This window comes from Chenopodium album, chromosome 13, assembly GCF_948465745.1.
Source record: "Chenopodium album chromosome 13, dcCheAlbu1.1, whole genome shotgun sequence".
In the NCBI taxonomy this organism is placed as follows: Eukaryota; Viridiplantae; Streptophyta; class Magnoliopsida; order Caryophyllales; family Amaranthaceae; genus Chenopodium; species Chenopodium album.
This window is the reverse complement of record NC_137846.1, coordinates 26,085,518-26,101,586: the sequence shown is the minus strand read 5'-3', so window position 1 is coordinate 26,101,586 and position 16,069 is coordinate 26,085,518. Positions and strand designations below refer to the sequence as shown.

The window sequence follows — 16,069 nt, the reverse complement described above, 5'->3', positions numbered from 1 at the left end:
ACCATCCGACTGAGTTTGCCGGATGGTCTTCCTCTGACCCATCTCGGGCAAGCGGAATTTTGTCTAGTCTATCAAGGTCCGAGCCTTCTCCTGGTACTAGGATGTGGAGTAGGCTCTCGGTCCTTGACGGACTTGTTCTTCTCAGCATAAGAAGACTTTTTGGCCGACTGACCCCTGTTCGAGCCAGCCGTCCTTTTGTTGATCAGGTCCTTAATCTCCCCCTTGAAACTAGTCATGAATTTCATGAGTTCGTCTCTGATTACGGGAGCAGTTCCTTCTGCCGCCTAGGGCTGTCCTGATGATTGTCCGAATGACTTGCTTAGACTTGCTTTATCATTGCTCCGTTCCCTTTTATCCTTGGGACAGACGCGTCTTGTTCGGAGTGACCCGTCTGCGGCCACATAAGATTCGACATCGAAGTTTTCATCTGTATCATTGTCCGAATGGACCTCTGCTTCAGCCTGAAGCTGTTTCTCTCGAGGAGGCAGTATAGAGCCTTAAGAAACCATCTTAAAAGTACTCTCCCCACAGACAGCGCCAAATGTTTGAGGTTTTCTGTGTCCTTCGGGAGGATTATGTCACCAAGACTAGATTCCGACGCCTGTACGCGGGTTCAATCTCTTTTATGTTGGATTCGTACCATTATCCCTGAATGTCCAGTCATGGTTCCAGACCATTATGGAGTTAGCGATCTCCGTGATCATGAATGAGGTGTAACCTTCACACCCGTGAACGGTTTACAAGTTCCTAAAACTTGTTGGCGACTCTTTTATCTCTAGCTTCCTTCCCTTTGGATGATACCATGCTTAAATGCATGATCACAGTGGGGCTCAAAGTTGATGTTTGAAAAATTCCCCACAACAATGCTTTTACTGTTGGTTCTAATGCTGATCTTCTTCGAAATCACTTCTTACCTAAGCTAGAAGAAGACGATGACAAGGCAAACACTGCGTTAGTATGCAAGGGTTGGGCACAAGAAGTGAGGGTTGTTCATCCTCCTACCTGATAAATATTAATCACGAAGAGGGTGCTAGTCCGTTGTGGTACCCATTACCATGTTAAGGTGACTAGAGGGCCAAAAGTGGAGGCCCATGTTCTCAAATATTGGTGTGCCTACAAGCGATGAGATAATTTGATCGCCTATCTCTATGTTATAGACTGGACCCTAATGAGTCTGTTGAAGATGGAGATTTTGAAGATTATTTGATAGATCCTATAATGAAAAGGGCATTGCCAGCGCTCTAAGATGATCTAGGGTACTAAAAGGCGTCTCAATTAGTAAATCGTTGTATATATTTAGCCTTAAGTCCTTTTGAAAGTGCATACACAATTCAAAACTTATAAGTTTTGAAATTCTCTCATAATTGACTTTATAAATATTAAGTAATGTTTATATTTTGTGCTTGACATTTGTAGAGTTAGACATGCACAATGCTTTATGTTTATGCACAATGCCCAAAAATCAGATTTTTTAACTTTTTGTTTGACTTTCTCGACTTTGATCAAGTTAAGAGGTTTTTAGAGTTAGTAAATGGTCTTTGAGCTGATTTGACCAAAACATAACATCAATTGGGCCAATATCACGCATAAGCCCAATAACGTATAGGCTAGACTAAGAGGCAAATGGATGATTTTAAATTTTGAAGAAAGCATAACTATACAACAGTTATGGGAGTCAGCGCAACCCTAACCGCTCCATTTTGCCTGTAAAATAGAAGTGCAAAGATCGAAAGAAAACATCAGCAAATTAAGCAACAACTAGCATTTAATTTCTTTCAAGCCTTCTTCTTAGCTTTCGTAGTTTCCCTTGGCTTAGTAACCAAGCGATAGTGTAGTTTTATCCCGTAACATGTATTGAAGATCATTCGTCTTTTCTAATTGTATGATCATGGAGGTAACCTCTCCTTCAACTTGTACAACTGTAGACCTGCCTCTATCCTTTAATTTATGAAATGCATTTGTATCTTTTGTCATATGTTTACTTGCTCGTTTATTTGAGCAATCTAACTTATTTTACTTCTATTGGGAAAACTTCCTTATTGTTTTGTTTTACGTTATTAAGGTTATCAATCTTTAAAATCGGTAACTCGAGGGGCATCCTCCTAATACTCTAGAACAAGATAGAGCATTTAACTTGTTGGTAAAGAACAATATTTACTTCAGCACCCTCCAATCCAAACACACTCTTAACGTTACTAATTTATATCGAAATGATATTATTTTTATTGAACTAAACGTCTCAACTAGCAATAATTTATGCTCTATTCATCTACATAAATGTATTTAAATGTAGAATAAAATTTAATATCCAAACTAAAACAAAAAGGACTCATCTTACTCTTTATATTCTTTTCGATATTTAACCTTATATTCCAAATTATAAATACTTACAGAACACTTTACATAAAAATAAAAAAATTACTTAAAGACATCCCAAAACAACATCCGAGTTACAAACTAATCGAATAATTCCTAATCTAACGAATAGAATTATTAAAACCAAAATTTCCATTCAATATAACATCACATTCATAATGATTCACATAATTGTCCTTTTGACATAAAGAAAGGATAATCTACCCCCAAAAAGTGAAAGCCAAGGCTGCGTCACACTCCATATTATACTCCTCTTTACTCATCCATCCTTTTTTGTCCCTCTCTCATCTCTCTCTCTCCCCTTCCTTCTCACCGGAGGCTGACGCCATTGTCAAAGCTATCAACCATGGCTGCCGCTACCAACTCCTTCCTTACTCCTACTCTCTTTCTTCGTCGAACAAGCTTGTTAAACTTTGCGCCTAAGATTTCTCGATTTCATGCTGACCACAATCAGAATTCCTTCATTTCGTCTAAATTTCTGCTTTCTGGATTATCTATCTCCAAAACACCGTAAGTTTTTTTTTTTTTTTTTAAAATCTAATTGTTTTTTACAAGGAAAAACAGCAAATTGAAGCTCAAATTGTTGTGGAATCGTGGCATTTTCAATTTCCGTCATATAAGTGGCAGTGTTTGATTCAGTAATTGTTTTTTGAAAATTTCTTAATATTGAAATTTAGGTTTTGAATATTTTATCTACTTATAATAATTGCAGAACAAATAATTGATTATTATTTTAATTTTCAATTTTGCTGATGATCTCTTTTCAACTATATTTGATTAATTTGTTTGCTTAGTGGGGGTTTTTTTTTTCTTTTTTGGGTGCAGGAATGTAGTGCAGGCTTCTCCCGAGAGCACAAATGCTATTAGTTCGTTGGTAAGTTGCTGCTCCATTTTTTTTCAATTGCCTTATTTTAAGAAATGGGGTTTTGTTGTTGGCATTTTTGTGGTATAATCAGAAGTGGAGGAAGTCTATGTTATACGAGTTAGTATTATATACTCTGGATCATGGATCATGTACTCCATACCATTTATGATTGAGTTATTTTGCCTAAACCTTATGTTATTTTGCTTAAATCTTGTGTTATTTTGTTAAAACAGTATGTTATTTACGTTTTTACTTCAACATGTATAAAAGAGCAGAATGCAAGAATGAAATAACATGTACTTATTTAAAAATAACATATATTTCCTCCGTTTCTTCGTTTCTTTTTAGCTGACACGTTTCTTTAGTCACGTTTGCCCTGCTACAAATTTAACCATTAATATTTTTAATTTTTGATAAGCAAAAATTATAAAAAATTGACATTTAGAAGATATATATCGTTATGATTCTAACAAGATCCATATCACTATCTTTTTCATTACATATAAATAAAAAAACATGGTCAAAGGGAAGTATGTGAATAGTGCTAAAATCAAAACGTGTCAACTAATAAAAAACGGAGGTAGTATATAAATTGAAATAATAAAAAGTTCATATCAAAATACACATGAATTTTATAAACATGGAGTCCAGTGAAATGATCGATGTGAAATGATCGATGTGAAATGATCGATGTTGAATATAAAAAAGACAGCATATAAGTATAAAATAACATGTATTTATCTCATAATAACATATATATAAATTAAAATAATAAGAAGTTAACATCAAAATAACATAAATTTTATAAACCTTGAGTACCGCGCCGGTACTCCAGGAGTAACATAGAAATTGCAATGTTATACCACCTTCGTTTTTTATTAGTTGACACGTTTTGATTTTAGCACTACTCATACACCTTCTTTTGACCATAATTTGTGATTTATATGTAAAGAAAAATATAGTCAAGTAGGATCTTGTTAGATTCAGTACAATGTATATTTTCAAAATATCAACTTTTTATAATTTTTGTTTAACGGTAATTAAAGATATTAATGATTGAATTTGTGAATTGGCAAACGTGACTAAAAGAAACGTGTCAATTAAAAAGAAACGGAGAAAGTATGTTTTAACTTTTGATTGATCTCACAGACATGACGGGAGTGTTTGGTTGGGTGTAAAAAAATCTCGATGATTTTCCCTGTTTTCATTTGTGTGAAAAACAATTTTTCCAATGGCGGAATCTCACTTATTTTGAAAGGAAGTGAAGCTGACATTTTCTTTCCTCTTCCTTACTGTTTTTTTTTTTTTTTTTTTTTTTGTTACTCTGCCTTTTCTTTTCAACTTTCATCGAAAATGTATTTATTCAAACTGAATCAAAGGTGCTATTAAGTGCTTAAGTTTGTGTTTTCTTGGGCAACATTCTTTGCATGATGTTCCATAATATAGACACACACTCTTGTTCATCTTTTGATGTACCTCTTCATGGCGTCCAATGAATCTTTTCCATGGCTTTATTATAAATAAGAAACTAAATGACTTGTATGAGGCACATTTGCTTTGCTCCTTAGTTAGCAACCAATGCAAATAAATTTTATTAAACTAATTTAATTCTTTTTTGTTTTGTTTATTAGTACTTATGTTACTCTGACTCGAGATTGGGTGTAGTGTACAAGTGTCTGACACTCTATTCCAAAATATTCGCCGACACGGTCAAAAGAGTGTCTTGACCAATACCATGGACATAGCTACCATATAAACTGTCTGGAAATTCTATACTTTTCTAAGGGGAATTAGTTATGTTAAATATATTGCTTGGGAGATATAACTTACAAATATATCGTAGAAAAGTTCTTTGGGGCATATTATTTTTATAAAATAAAGTTATTGAGTACATCTTAACATATTTCAAATTCAAACTAAGTATTATACAAATAAAATTATGTGTTAAAAGAATTTCTTGTATTTGATATTTGAATGTTTTTTAAGAGTATATAGCCTTTTACAATTATTCATCTTCAACCGAGTGTGTGTGTATTTGCTGTACAAAACATGTAGCGTGGGAGAATGAGCATTGGGTTCATTCATCCCTCTGTATATTCCTTGTTTCCTTGATTGTGGAACTCAAAGAGTTAAATATGCTCTTATCATGACTTTTTATATAGTTTGGTGGAGTGTAACATTTGCATGTCAATATTAAGACTTTGTGAGGATCTTCATTTTGGTTTTAAGTGTGGTAGTTTGGTAGGATTTAATGTTATAGGATCACATTTTTTGCGACAAGCTTTACATTACTAGGCTCACCCATATAATTAGGTGTAACACATGGTTTTGTGTGTTTGAGAGAGAGAGAGAGAGAGAGAGAGAGAGGGAAGGGGAGGGGGAGGGAGAGGAAGAGAGAGAGAGGGAGGGAGGGAGGGAGGGAGGGAGGGAGAGGGAGAGGGAGAGGGAGGTGTGGAGGGAGAGGGAGGGGTGGAGGGAGAGAGAGCGAGGAGGGAGGTAGAGGGGGAAGGAGAGAGAGGGGGAGGGGGAGAGAGAGAGAGAGGGAGAGGGAGGGGGAGAGGGAGAAAGAGAGACTCTTGTCACAAGCTAAAACTAGATCTTCTCATTACTATTTTCTTTCGATCCTACCCTCCCTAGAGTGTGGGGAGGTGTTCTGTGGATAAAGTTACTTTCTTACAGCAATCTCTCAGCACAACTAATTATAGACTTCCTCTGTCCATTTATTAATTGACATGTTTTGACTTTTGACACTATTCTCAGTCTCTACTTTGACAAGCTTTTAATCTATAATTTTAATAAAACAAAGTCATGTGGGATTTTGTTAGATTTGTTGCTACATATTTCAAAATATCAACTTTTTATAAATTTTATTTATTGATAAAGATATTAATTGCTAAACTTATGTGTTGACTGAGGTGATAAACAAAACTTGTCAACTAAAAAGAATGAAGGAAGTATATTACAATGTTTTTGTAAGGGACGTGGTGGATGCCTGCTTCCAGATCTAGCTGAATATATGTGATGTTTGAGTAGTCTGTATTATGGTTTAGTAACTTTGCATCACTTGGATTCTCCCCCCTCTTACCCCCTCGGCCCCACCTATGTTTAGGTAAGTTTTTTAAGATTGTGTAGATCTATATATAGTTCTATCATTCTATCCTCCGAGTTTCACTTGTAACTGCAAGATAGTTTGAATGCAATAGTCTTCTTGCACCTAATCTGTATTTGAGGGTGGATTTGTTGGATTATTTGGCTTTTTTGTTCTTAATTTATGTCAGGGAATCCAAAAAAGAATTATGTCTACGTATATAGACTATTATAAATTGTATTTGCTTCATCCATATATAAATGCTGAGAGTGTAGAATAATCCTGATCTATGGGCACAAATTTGAGTTGCACTTATTTAATAATAGATTTGTACTTTTTAAATCTTTGAGGGTCATAAGTCTGGTTATTCAAGATTTATAGTATTTTCTCTTATCTGAACCATATAATTACTTACTATTGCAGATGTCTGATTTGGATTCTGATCCTATCCCAATGCCGGTAGTTCTAATTGATCAAGATTCAGACCCAGTTGCAACAATTGTGCAGCTCAGCTTTGGAGATCGTCTTGGAGCTCTTATTGATACGGTGAAATTACATGCTTTGCTTCTTTGTCTAGGTTGAAGTGATACATAGGTCTTTCTCCTCTTTACCCTTCAAAGAATGTGTTGATGAATGATTTTATTTCGGTTTGTAATGGTAGCTGTATGATTTTGAGTTTGTAGTCTGATCTTCTTTACAATTATTTCTATGAAAAACTGGATGTTTCACTCTTTACTATAGGATATTCTGATCTTATGTTGACTGTTCTCATGAAAATAAATGGAAGTGAGCTATTTATCTTCGTTCTTGCAGCTCCTACTTTGGGAAGTTTAATTTCATACAGGCAGCATACATTTATCTGGAAAGATTTCTTAACTAGACCTTTGTTAGTGCTACCTTTATTTTGTGAAATTGCTTGCAATGAGAAACTAGTAAAAGCATTAGCTGATAATATATATATCTGTACACAGTTTGTACAATGTAGTTTGGGATGCTTTTAAAGCCAAGTGAACTTAAAATCAGGGCTTGTGAGCTGCTCATTTTAAATCAGCTTTTAAAGAAAAAGTTGCTACCTTTATATGTTTCTTTTTTATTTTATTTATTTATTTTTTATTTTGACCTATTTTTCATGAACCTCATTGCAGATGAAGGCATTGAAAGATTTAGGCTTGGATGTCTCAAAGGGCATTGTTACTACTGAAGGAGCTGTCAAGCAAACAAAATTATTCATAACAAGATTGTATGTTATTGCTCACCGATTCCTGATTTGTGCATTATTGATAATGCCTACTCCATAAGTTATAGACTTAATTTTACACCTTCAAGTCTGCATGCATAAGTTCATAAATGACTGAAACATTTTTCAGTTTTCTAACTGCTTTTGTGTGTAACAAACTGATGCTGAATCTTTACAAGCCCTTTTTATATTAAAGAGCACAAGATACCCTTAGTATGTTATTTAAGCTATGGCTAATGTTGCAGGATAAAATTGCATAATGCTTAATGTATGTCAAAGAATAAATGATTTTTTGGGTACTGTTGTGACATGACTGATACATCTTATTGCATATGAAACTAATTCTATGTTGGTTTACATTTTGATCTCCAATTGATGCAAATTTCTTGATGGGGACAAAGGTTCAAGCATAAATTTATGATTGTCTAACTAATGTTAGTTGAGTGCTTATGTCTAGTCACAAGCTCTTTTTTCCTCTTGAAAAATACTTAATTTTTTATTCAGCAAGGCGATAAAATTATGCAAGCACATGATGCAACGTTTAGGCTAAACTACGCGAATGGCTTGAATTGCTGAACAATATGTACAGGTTGAAGCTTAATTACTTTAACTAATACAATCCACCAAGTCGTTTTAGAATTGGGATCTTAAGTTCAACAGGTAGTGATAAAAATGATTAGAATTTGGACCTACAGGTTTTATCATACATTCTGAAAATTCATAAGTTTGCATCTGAATGGCTGGTTAAGAAACAAGAGTGACTGATCACAAGGAATGCAAATAATTTATTATTGAACCACGTACAGGAGAAAATCAAAATTAAGTCTTTGTTTCAGTTAAGCCTTTTGCAGTGCTGACCTGCCATGAACTGTAAAAGTCATCTGTTATACCCAGCTACTCATTTGTCCGACATTAAACCTTTTGGATCTGTTTCAGTTCTGCTTGATCTCTGCACTATTTGTGTTATTCATTACTTCACCATTTAATAATTTGTTTGTTATTTTATTTTGATATGCCAGAGATTCTGGGAGAAAAATTGAGGATCCTGATATGCTAGAACAGATACGTCTTACCATAATTGACAATCTACTGAAGTACCATCCAGTAAGTTTTACTGTAATTCTGAACATACAATATAGTGTTTCTACAATAGTTGAGACTACTAGGGTTGCAGTGACACATTATCAGGTCCTTTGTGCAATGTACTTTTGGTTCTGTCTGAACTCGTTTCATTATAATTTTCACTTATATTTTTGTTTACTTAGGAATCTAGTGAACGACTTGCAATGGGAGAGGCTTTTGGTGTCAAAGCTCCTGTGGAGAAGGTGATTACTTTGAAATGATAAACATTGATTTCCTTTTGTAGATTGTTTTTTTTTTTTTTTTTTTAATTTTTTTTCTTTTTTAAAGTAACATGATTACTCTTTCTAAGTGGTAAATGCAATCATGTTGTTACTTCTACAAACTCATTTAGCATGAACATGGAACTGCTATTTTTGTAACTTTTCCCTCATTGGCGACTCCTTATTAGTTTCTTACAAAAAAGCGTAATGATAGGATCATCTCTTGTTTGTCAATTTTATTTGCATCCTCAAATTGTGCCTCTCAGCTTGACTATGCTATGGACAATGTGAAACGTGATGTTTTTGAAATGTCAAGGTTAAAAGTTAAGCTCAACTACAATCAAGTGATAATTTGAATGACTTTGATGGTAATAGTGATTCATCTACTAAATATCCATACTTTTTATCCTTTTGTATACCAATTTTGATGCAGGGCTTGAGTTTATTTGTGTATAAACCAACAAAACTTTCAGGAATCTATTTTTAGTAGGCAAGCAAGGATCCCATTGTATTCTTAATGTGTGTTGCCGTTTATTTTTATTTTTTTTAGGGGGTGAGGGGTTCCCAATTTTCTTTAATATTTATATTGTTAGTTTTGTAGCTGAGCTTTTATGTTAGCATCGTATCTGATGGTCGGTGGGGCAATAGGCTTCCGTATTGCTTTTCTTTATTCTTTTCAATCACTTCATCTATTTCAGGACCTGTAGGGCCAAACTTTGTGGTTGATTATTTATTATCTTGTGTAAGAGGGTTATTTAATTGACTGAAATCAAAGTATTGGACAAAATTAGTAATTGTGGCAAATAACAGAAGAAAATAGCCCAAGATAGATTGTATTGAAGAACAGAGTATTCTCAATACAACTTCTTTTGAGAGGAAGGAATTCTCTCCCAAGTTTCTGCTTTCAACTTTCTGAATGAATTCCCTTCCCATCCCCACATTCTATTTATTACAAGATTCCCTCAAAAACAAACTCCAGCTCAGCTAACAAAAATAACAAATTCTCCCTTGATTACTTAATTGCCCTTCCTCTAACAAACTCTTGTAACAGACTTTCCAGCTCAGAATACCAGCATAGCCAGGATTGGGCTTCTTTCGTCCATATATGATATACACTGCAGGCTTGGGTCGATCTCTTGCAAATTGCAACAATGTTGGTCTTATGCAACATTAACTAAATACGTATATTGTTAGTTGAGAAATATGGGTTGGAAGATAAGATGTATTTTTGGAGAAAAAATGGATTATGAGAAATTCCCCTAACAACCCAAAAGATAAGATGGTGTTTTAGCTTTCTGCAAAAGTGCAAATACAACCTAAACCTCTAGTCTCTACAAGAAAGTCTATTTATTCATCCATACACATACAACTAAGTTATAGGTTGGATCACTGACCTCTACTTATTAACTAGTGTTGGACAGTGGTTTGGTGCAATATGCTGTGGGATATCAATTGGTGGAAAAACAAGCAAGCTACAATTGATAGGCTTAGTAAGGTTTCAAGCTACTTGTGCAGTTATTCTCATTTCTTAGGCATTAGGGTTTGAGGGTCTATAACCGAGAAGTGGCCAGAGGGAGACATAGGAGGTTATATTAATAGAATAAGGGCTGTTGAGAGAGGTTGTGGGGAGGAGGGATTGTGTATATAATTATTAGTTATCCCCTCTTCCATTTCCTTTCCTTCAAATTCATCCTTGTACATTCCAGTTGCTTAGCAGTACATCCTGAATACCAATCTCATCTTCGTAATATTTCAAACTACTTTGTGTTTTTTCCTAGGCACAAGGGTGCAAAGAACTGTCATTGTGTGAAGGTTTTTTGGAAATATCCAGAGGATTACATCAGAAGAAAGAGGGGTGGGGGTGGGGGTGTTGTGTATTCACTGACATTAGCTATGTTTTTTGCATTCCAGTTTGACCAAATAATAAATCCTAAAGAATTATCTTTCTACTTCAAACCACTTGTGCTTATTTCATATTTATAAGGATTCAGGAAACAGTAATTGTGGTAACCAACCTTAGTCACTTGCTCTCATAGGTTTGTGAACCAAATAAAGAAGACGGTGATTAATAGATTTTGCATGTTATCTATTTATTTAGCCTCTTAGAAAAATACATGGAAACATATGAGCAAGCTCTTTTGTTCTGTGTTCAGAATATCTTTATGGACTGTTTGAATGTGAACCGCGTACATGGACAAACATATCAGCCGCTAGAAATGGTGTTGGACTGTTTGGACAGTGTTGGCGTGTTGCAATGGAAAGTTTTTTTTTTTTTTAATTTTTTTATTATTATTTTTTACTTTTTTTTTTTTTGTGGGTGGGGGGGGGGGGGGTGGGGGAGATGCGTATGTTGCGATGGATTTGTGGTCATACAGGACAGGATAGGTTAAGGAATGAAATAATAAGAAAGAAAGTAGGGGTTACATCGATTGAGTACAAGATCAAGGAGAATCGCTTAAGATGGTTTGGCCATGTAAGAAGGAGACCAAGTGATACTCCGGTAAGGAGGCTTTAAGAATTGCAAAGTGTTGGGATCGCGAGAGGTAGGGGAAGACCTAAGAAAACTTGGAAGAGGGTGATTGAGAGTGACATTAGTGATTTGGGGATTGAGGAGAATATGGTGTTGGATAGGGCGGTGTGGAGGGAGAAATTTCAAGTCAACGACGCGAATTGATTATTTTTACTTTTTAATTTTATTTTCACTTTTATTCTGTTTTTAGCTCACCAATGTTTTATGACTATATTGTTTTCCTTTGCTAAAGTTTTCTCAAACCTTATGTGTTCAACTTGAATGTTGTAATCACTTGTTAAAATTTTCTTGAATTTTATATTTTTGATTTTCTTTTAAAACTTCCTTAATTTTTCTTAAATGCTCTTTCGTTCACCTTTTTTCAAACTCTTTTAGATGATGGTTTTGTTATGTCCGTTTCTTTACATCGTACGATTCCTTGTAACGATTCATATTAGCCGACCCCAAATCATTTTGGGACTAAGGCTTTGTTGTTGTTGTTGTTGGGGGGAGGGGGGTTCAGCAGATCACATGTATATATGATGTAATTCAGCCTCTTTACCGAACCTGTCACGCTAGCTATAAAATATACATCATCGATGAGATCAAAGGCAGTAGAGCAGGATGAGCTATGATCATAATAATAGCTGACTATCAGCTGTTGTTACTACGGACCACCTGCATAATGTCATATAAATATACATTCCTTGAAGATTTATGAGATGGGACTTCCGCCGATCTCTGCTTACGCCCAACCATTCTTGTTCATAATTAATGGCAAAGTTCCCCTTGCCCCTGCTAAACTCTTGTATCTTATGTGTCTTATGCCTCATTTCTCTTAAATTTTCTAGATTAGAAAAGTAGAAAACTGGAGCAACTAATTTGGTATTTGAATTCTAGCATCAAGTATAACATTTCTTGAGCTGGGATTAGAAACACAGGATGCATTTGGCATTTGCAGGAGGGTGGGTGTTAGGATCCCCAGTTGTGCTCTAAAATTAAGGATAAAGTGGTGACGCTAGGAGTTTGTTATGTGTTTGTGCACTGTTTTTCTGCATAAACTTACATTTGACCTTCCTGTGATTGCTGATAGGCAGAGGATTCCAGGTTTCCTTATCTTCTATCTGGAAAGGATCTTAATTTATGCAAGGAAGAGCAATTTTGAATTTGCTCTAGCTGTAATACATGTGTACCTTAGGGGGCTAAGGGTATGCGACTATCCACATAATATAAAATGTTGCTGATACACTCCTTTAAAGAGAATCAATTATAGATTAATATGAATGTAATTGTGCTCACCATGCAATAAATCTTTGTAATAATATGTGCAGGAAGTCTTTTGTAGAAAATTTGTAATAACAATTATTTATTTCTTTTACCGAATTATATTGCAGCCTGATGTTGATGTGGCAACTCATATCCACATTCAAGAGGATGGACCTAAGAGGAGGTTAGAACATCTATTTAATTTTGCATATCTATCTTAAGCCTGCTATCTTTTCTTCTATACTACATTGTGTGAGTTTCAATTCTTGATTTGGTTTGTTGATCAACTGCTGATACCTGTTTCTGGAGGGCACTATGCCCCAAGAAACAAGTAAAAAGGACTTCTAATTTATGCAATATTCCAAGTTAACACATTCTTGAGCTGTAAACAAATTTCGTGGATTAATCTGAACATAAACGATTTAAAGCAACAATGTAATCCTGAAATAACTTGACAAAATAATTACATTAAATGGAATTCTATAGTAATATCTTAATACAGATTTAAATGTGAAAATCAGTCAGTTTTGGCTTATACTTTATATTTTATACTGAAACTAATGTGAACTTCCTAGGTCTCTGTTCTATCGCTACTGGCTACAATGAGCATTAATATTGCACATTTCAAAGTGCTTTAGTTATTCAATTTCTTTTATCAAATCATCGACCCTTGAGTCGTTCAAACTCTGTTGCGTGCAAGCCATCATCTGTTCGAAATCTTCAAATTGGGTCCATTAGTCCTTCTATTGATTCCATCTTTGTAAAGCCCTCACTAAAGTCCTAACACGAGGTTTTTGGTTGTAAATTTTTAACACATTATCAGGATCAAAATTTTGATACCAGCTCCTATAAGGGTTTGAGAACACGTAGCAACACAAGAGAGATGGGTGCTCTTGCCTGTTGGCGAAAAAAGTGATCATGAGGGTTTATCAGGGCTTGGGACAGTTTCAGGCGGGACAATGTTTACAAAATTCTATAATACAATATACATATTAAAGCATGGTAACAATGGATAGGAAGCTTTTATTCTTATATTTAATCATCGATTTATTGCTTCTTAAAGAGCTTTATTTCGAAATCACTAGATTCTTGCTTTGAACACAGATGACAATATCATAATAATGGCATGTAAAACCTAATAAAAGGCAAGTAAAAGTTGTAGAAAGCATCTGAAAGAATGAACAGAGGTTAAATTATAACACGTGGTGCATCTTTTTTGTGTTAATTGCTTAATTTTTATTTTATATAATTTTGGGAAGAGAAGATTATAGAGACTATCAATCTCTAACAAGCTGTTTGTTGTTTAACAGTTTGCTCTACATAGAAACAGCAGATAGATCTGGACTGCTGATGGAAGTCATCAAAATCATGTCTGATATCAATGTTGATGTGGAATCGGCTGAAATTGACACAGAAGTATTCATTCATGTTTAAATTCATCATTGCTGATTTATTGCTTTTTGTTAGACTTCTTGTAATGACTGTTTATTCCTTCATACAGGGACTTGTTGCAAAGGACAAGTTTCATGTAAGTTACAGAGGGGCAGCACTAAACAGTTCTCTGTCTCAGGTAAGTCTATTCACTCTATTGTTTGCAGTTTAATTATGATGATAACTTGTTGCTGGGTTCATGTATGTAATATCCCCCCCCCCCCCCCCTGCATCATGAAGATGGATGTGAACTTAATTGTATATTGCATTATGGGTTGTATTTTTAAGTTTTGGAAAAACTTTTTCTTGGATCTTCTCATGGCAATCCTTGCTTTCTCACTGGCTTTTTATATTTACATCAGTTTTTTATAAATTATTTTGTTTATAACTTAATATGATCATATTTACAGGTTTTAGTTAATTGCCTCCGTTACTACTTAAGAAGGCCACAAACAGATGAAGACAGTTACTGATTGCAAGAACTTGGACTACACTACTACCTCTGGTAGACTTGTGACCAGAGCTGGTACTCCAGGGTGCAGTCACCTGTTATACTAGTTGCAGATGTAGCTCACCCTTTTATACACAATTTTAGCTTCTTCTATGGTTGAATATGAAGCAAAGTTATACATCCTGTCAAAATTGTTTCATCTATTTGAAACTTTCGTGAAACATACAAAATAAGTTGTACCTTAAGGTACAACCATACAACTAAGGATATTACTTTAACCTTAGTGCTTATAAAATACAAGTGCATGAGAAAATACAAGTTTCTCAACAATCATGTATCTCAAAGGGGCAAAACTTTCATTTCTCGTGAATAACTTGGGTTAATTTTGTAATTTTGTCAAAAATATCTATATTTTCAAACTATAATAGAAGGATTCAAAGGAGCATTGAACAACTTTAACCAAAAAAAAAGAACTTCAATGGAGAACGACCTAACCCTTTAGGTTAACCTTACCCTTCTTTTTCACCTTTATAGTCAGGGCTTTTGTTTAATCGACGGCTTCTTCACGACCCACTTCTATGGAGGAGGAGGAAGCATGAAGAAGATGAGAATAGAAAAGATGGGGTAGTAAGAAAAAGGGGAAAAAAAATTAAAAATTCATATAATTCCTCTTATTTATAGATATGCCATTTTTAGATACACCTATGTATCTCATGTTGAGATAATGGGGCTAGCCCCAAGCACATGATCAAATAAATAACTTTGGTTGTATCATTTTCAAGACGTAGAAATTTGTCTTTCTAATTGAGATAGCATGTGCATGCTTATGCTTCGCTCACAAGCTAGAGTGCTTCGCTCACAAGCTAGAGTTCACATTCTTCATTAAGGTTTAAATAATAAAATGTCAGTGGTTTAGTTTAGGAATGAGTTGTTGGTGCTTATTAGGTGGTGTTGTTTTACTTGATTTGTTCAATCAACTAGTAGACTTTTGTTTATTACAAATTCTTGTTTGCTATCCATCAAGGAGCCGGTAACATCATTCACCACCTCAAGTTCAAAAGAAGCAATCTTACTTCACGAAAATTTAACCTACTACTCCCTTTGTTCTAAAATAATAAATGTATCAAAATAAATGCAAATGAACAAATTAGACCATCAATATCATAAATTATTTCTCGGATAATGAACCCGGTGATCTCAATTTTAAAATAGATGTGTTAGTTTGTCTGACACATTTATCAATGTACAAGTTTGACTATTAATTAAGAAATCGTAAATTATAAATTAATATAAGTATAAATTATGGAAAAATAATAATGTTGAAGATGTACATTAAAAAGAGTCTAAACTTGTATTTCCTCCTACAATACTAGTGTAATATTTATTTAATATATTAGCAAAAAATGGTGGTAAATTTCAAAATGGTATTATGGAACCAAAAGCATACAATGAGAATTAAGAGAATATCATTTTGACCCTTTTCAAGTATTTTGGATTTTTGGC

General features: G+C 34.4%; 1 protein-coding gene across 1 annotated transcript; it reads left to right on the top strand.

The window, feature by feature from the left end:
• Positions 1–2,570: 2,570 nt before the first annotated feature.
• Positions 2,571–14,903, top strand: LOC145576548 (ACT domain-containing protein ACR12-like). The gene is made up of 10 exons (XM_081634288.1): positions 2,571–2,886; positions 3,202–3,250; positions 6,753–6,875; positions 7,475–7,569; positions 8,586–8,670; positions 8,832–8,891; positions 12,813–12,868; positions 13,995–14,100; positions 14,186–14,254; positions 14,526–14,903. Exons 1-10 carry the CDS (start codon positions 2,723–2,725, stop codon positions 14,586–14,588), a joined length of 870 nt encoding a protein of 289 aa, XP_081490414.1. The 5' UTR covers positions 2,571–2,722; the 3' UTR covers positions 14,589–14,903.
• Positions 14,904–16,069: the final 1,166 nt, after the last annotated feature.

Bases quoted from the DNA above. Each gene is read 5' to 3' on its own strand.
- LOC145576548 (XM_081634288.1), top strand. From the start codon at position 2,723: ATGGCTGCCGCTACCAACTCCTTCCTTACTCCTACTCTCTTTCTTCGT. The intron at 2,887-3,201 runs GTAAGTTTTTTT...TTTTGGGTGCAG, and splicing joins TTATCTATCTCCAAAACACC to GAATGTAGTGCAGGCTTCTC. The intron at 12,869-13,994 runs GTTAGAACATCT...GTTGTTTAACAG, and splicing joins GAGGATGGACCTAAGAGGAG to TTTGCTCTACATAGAAACAG.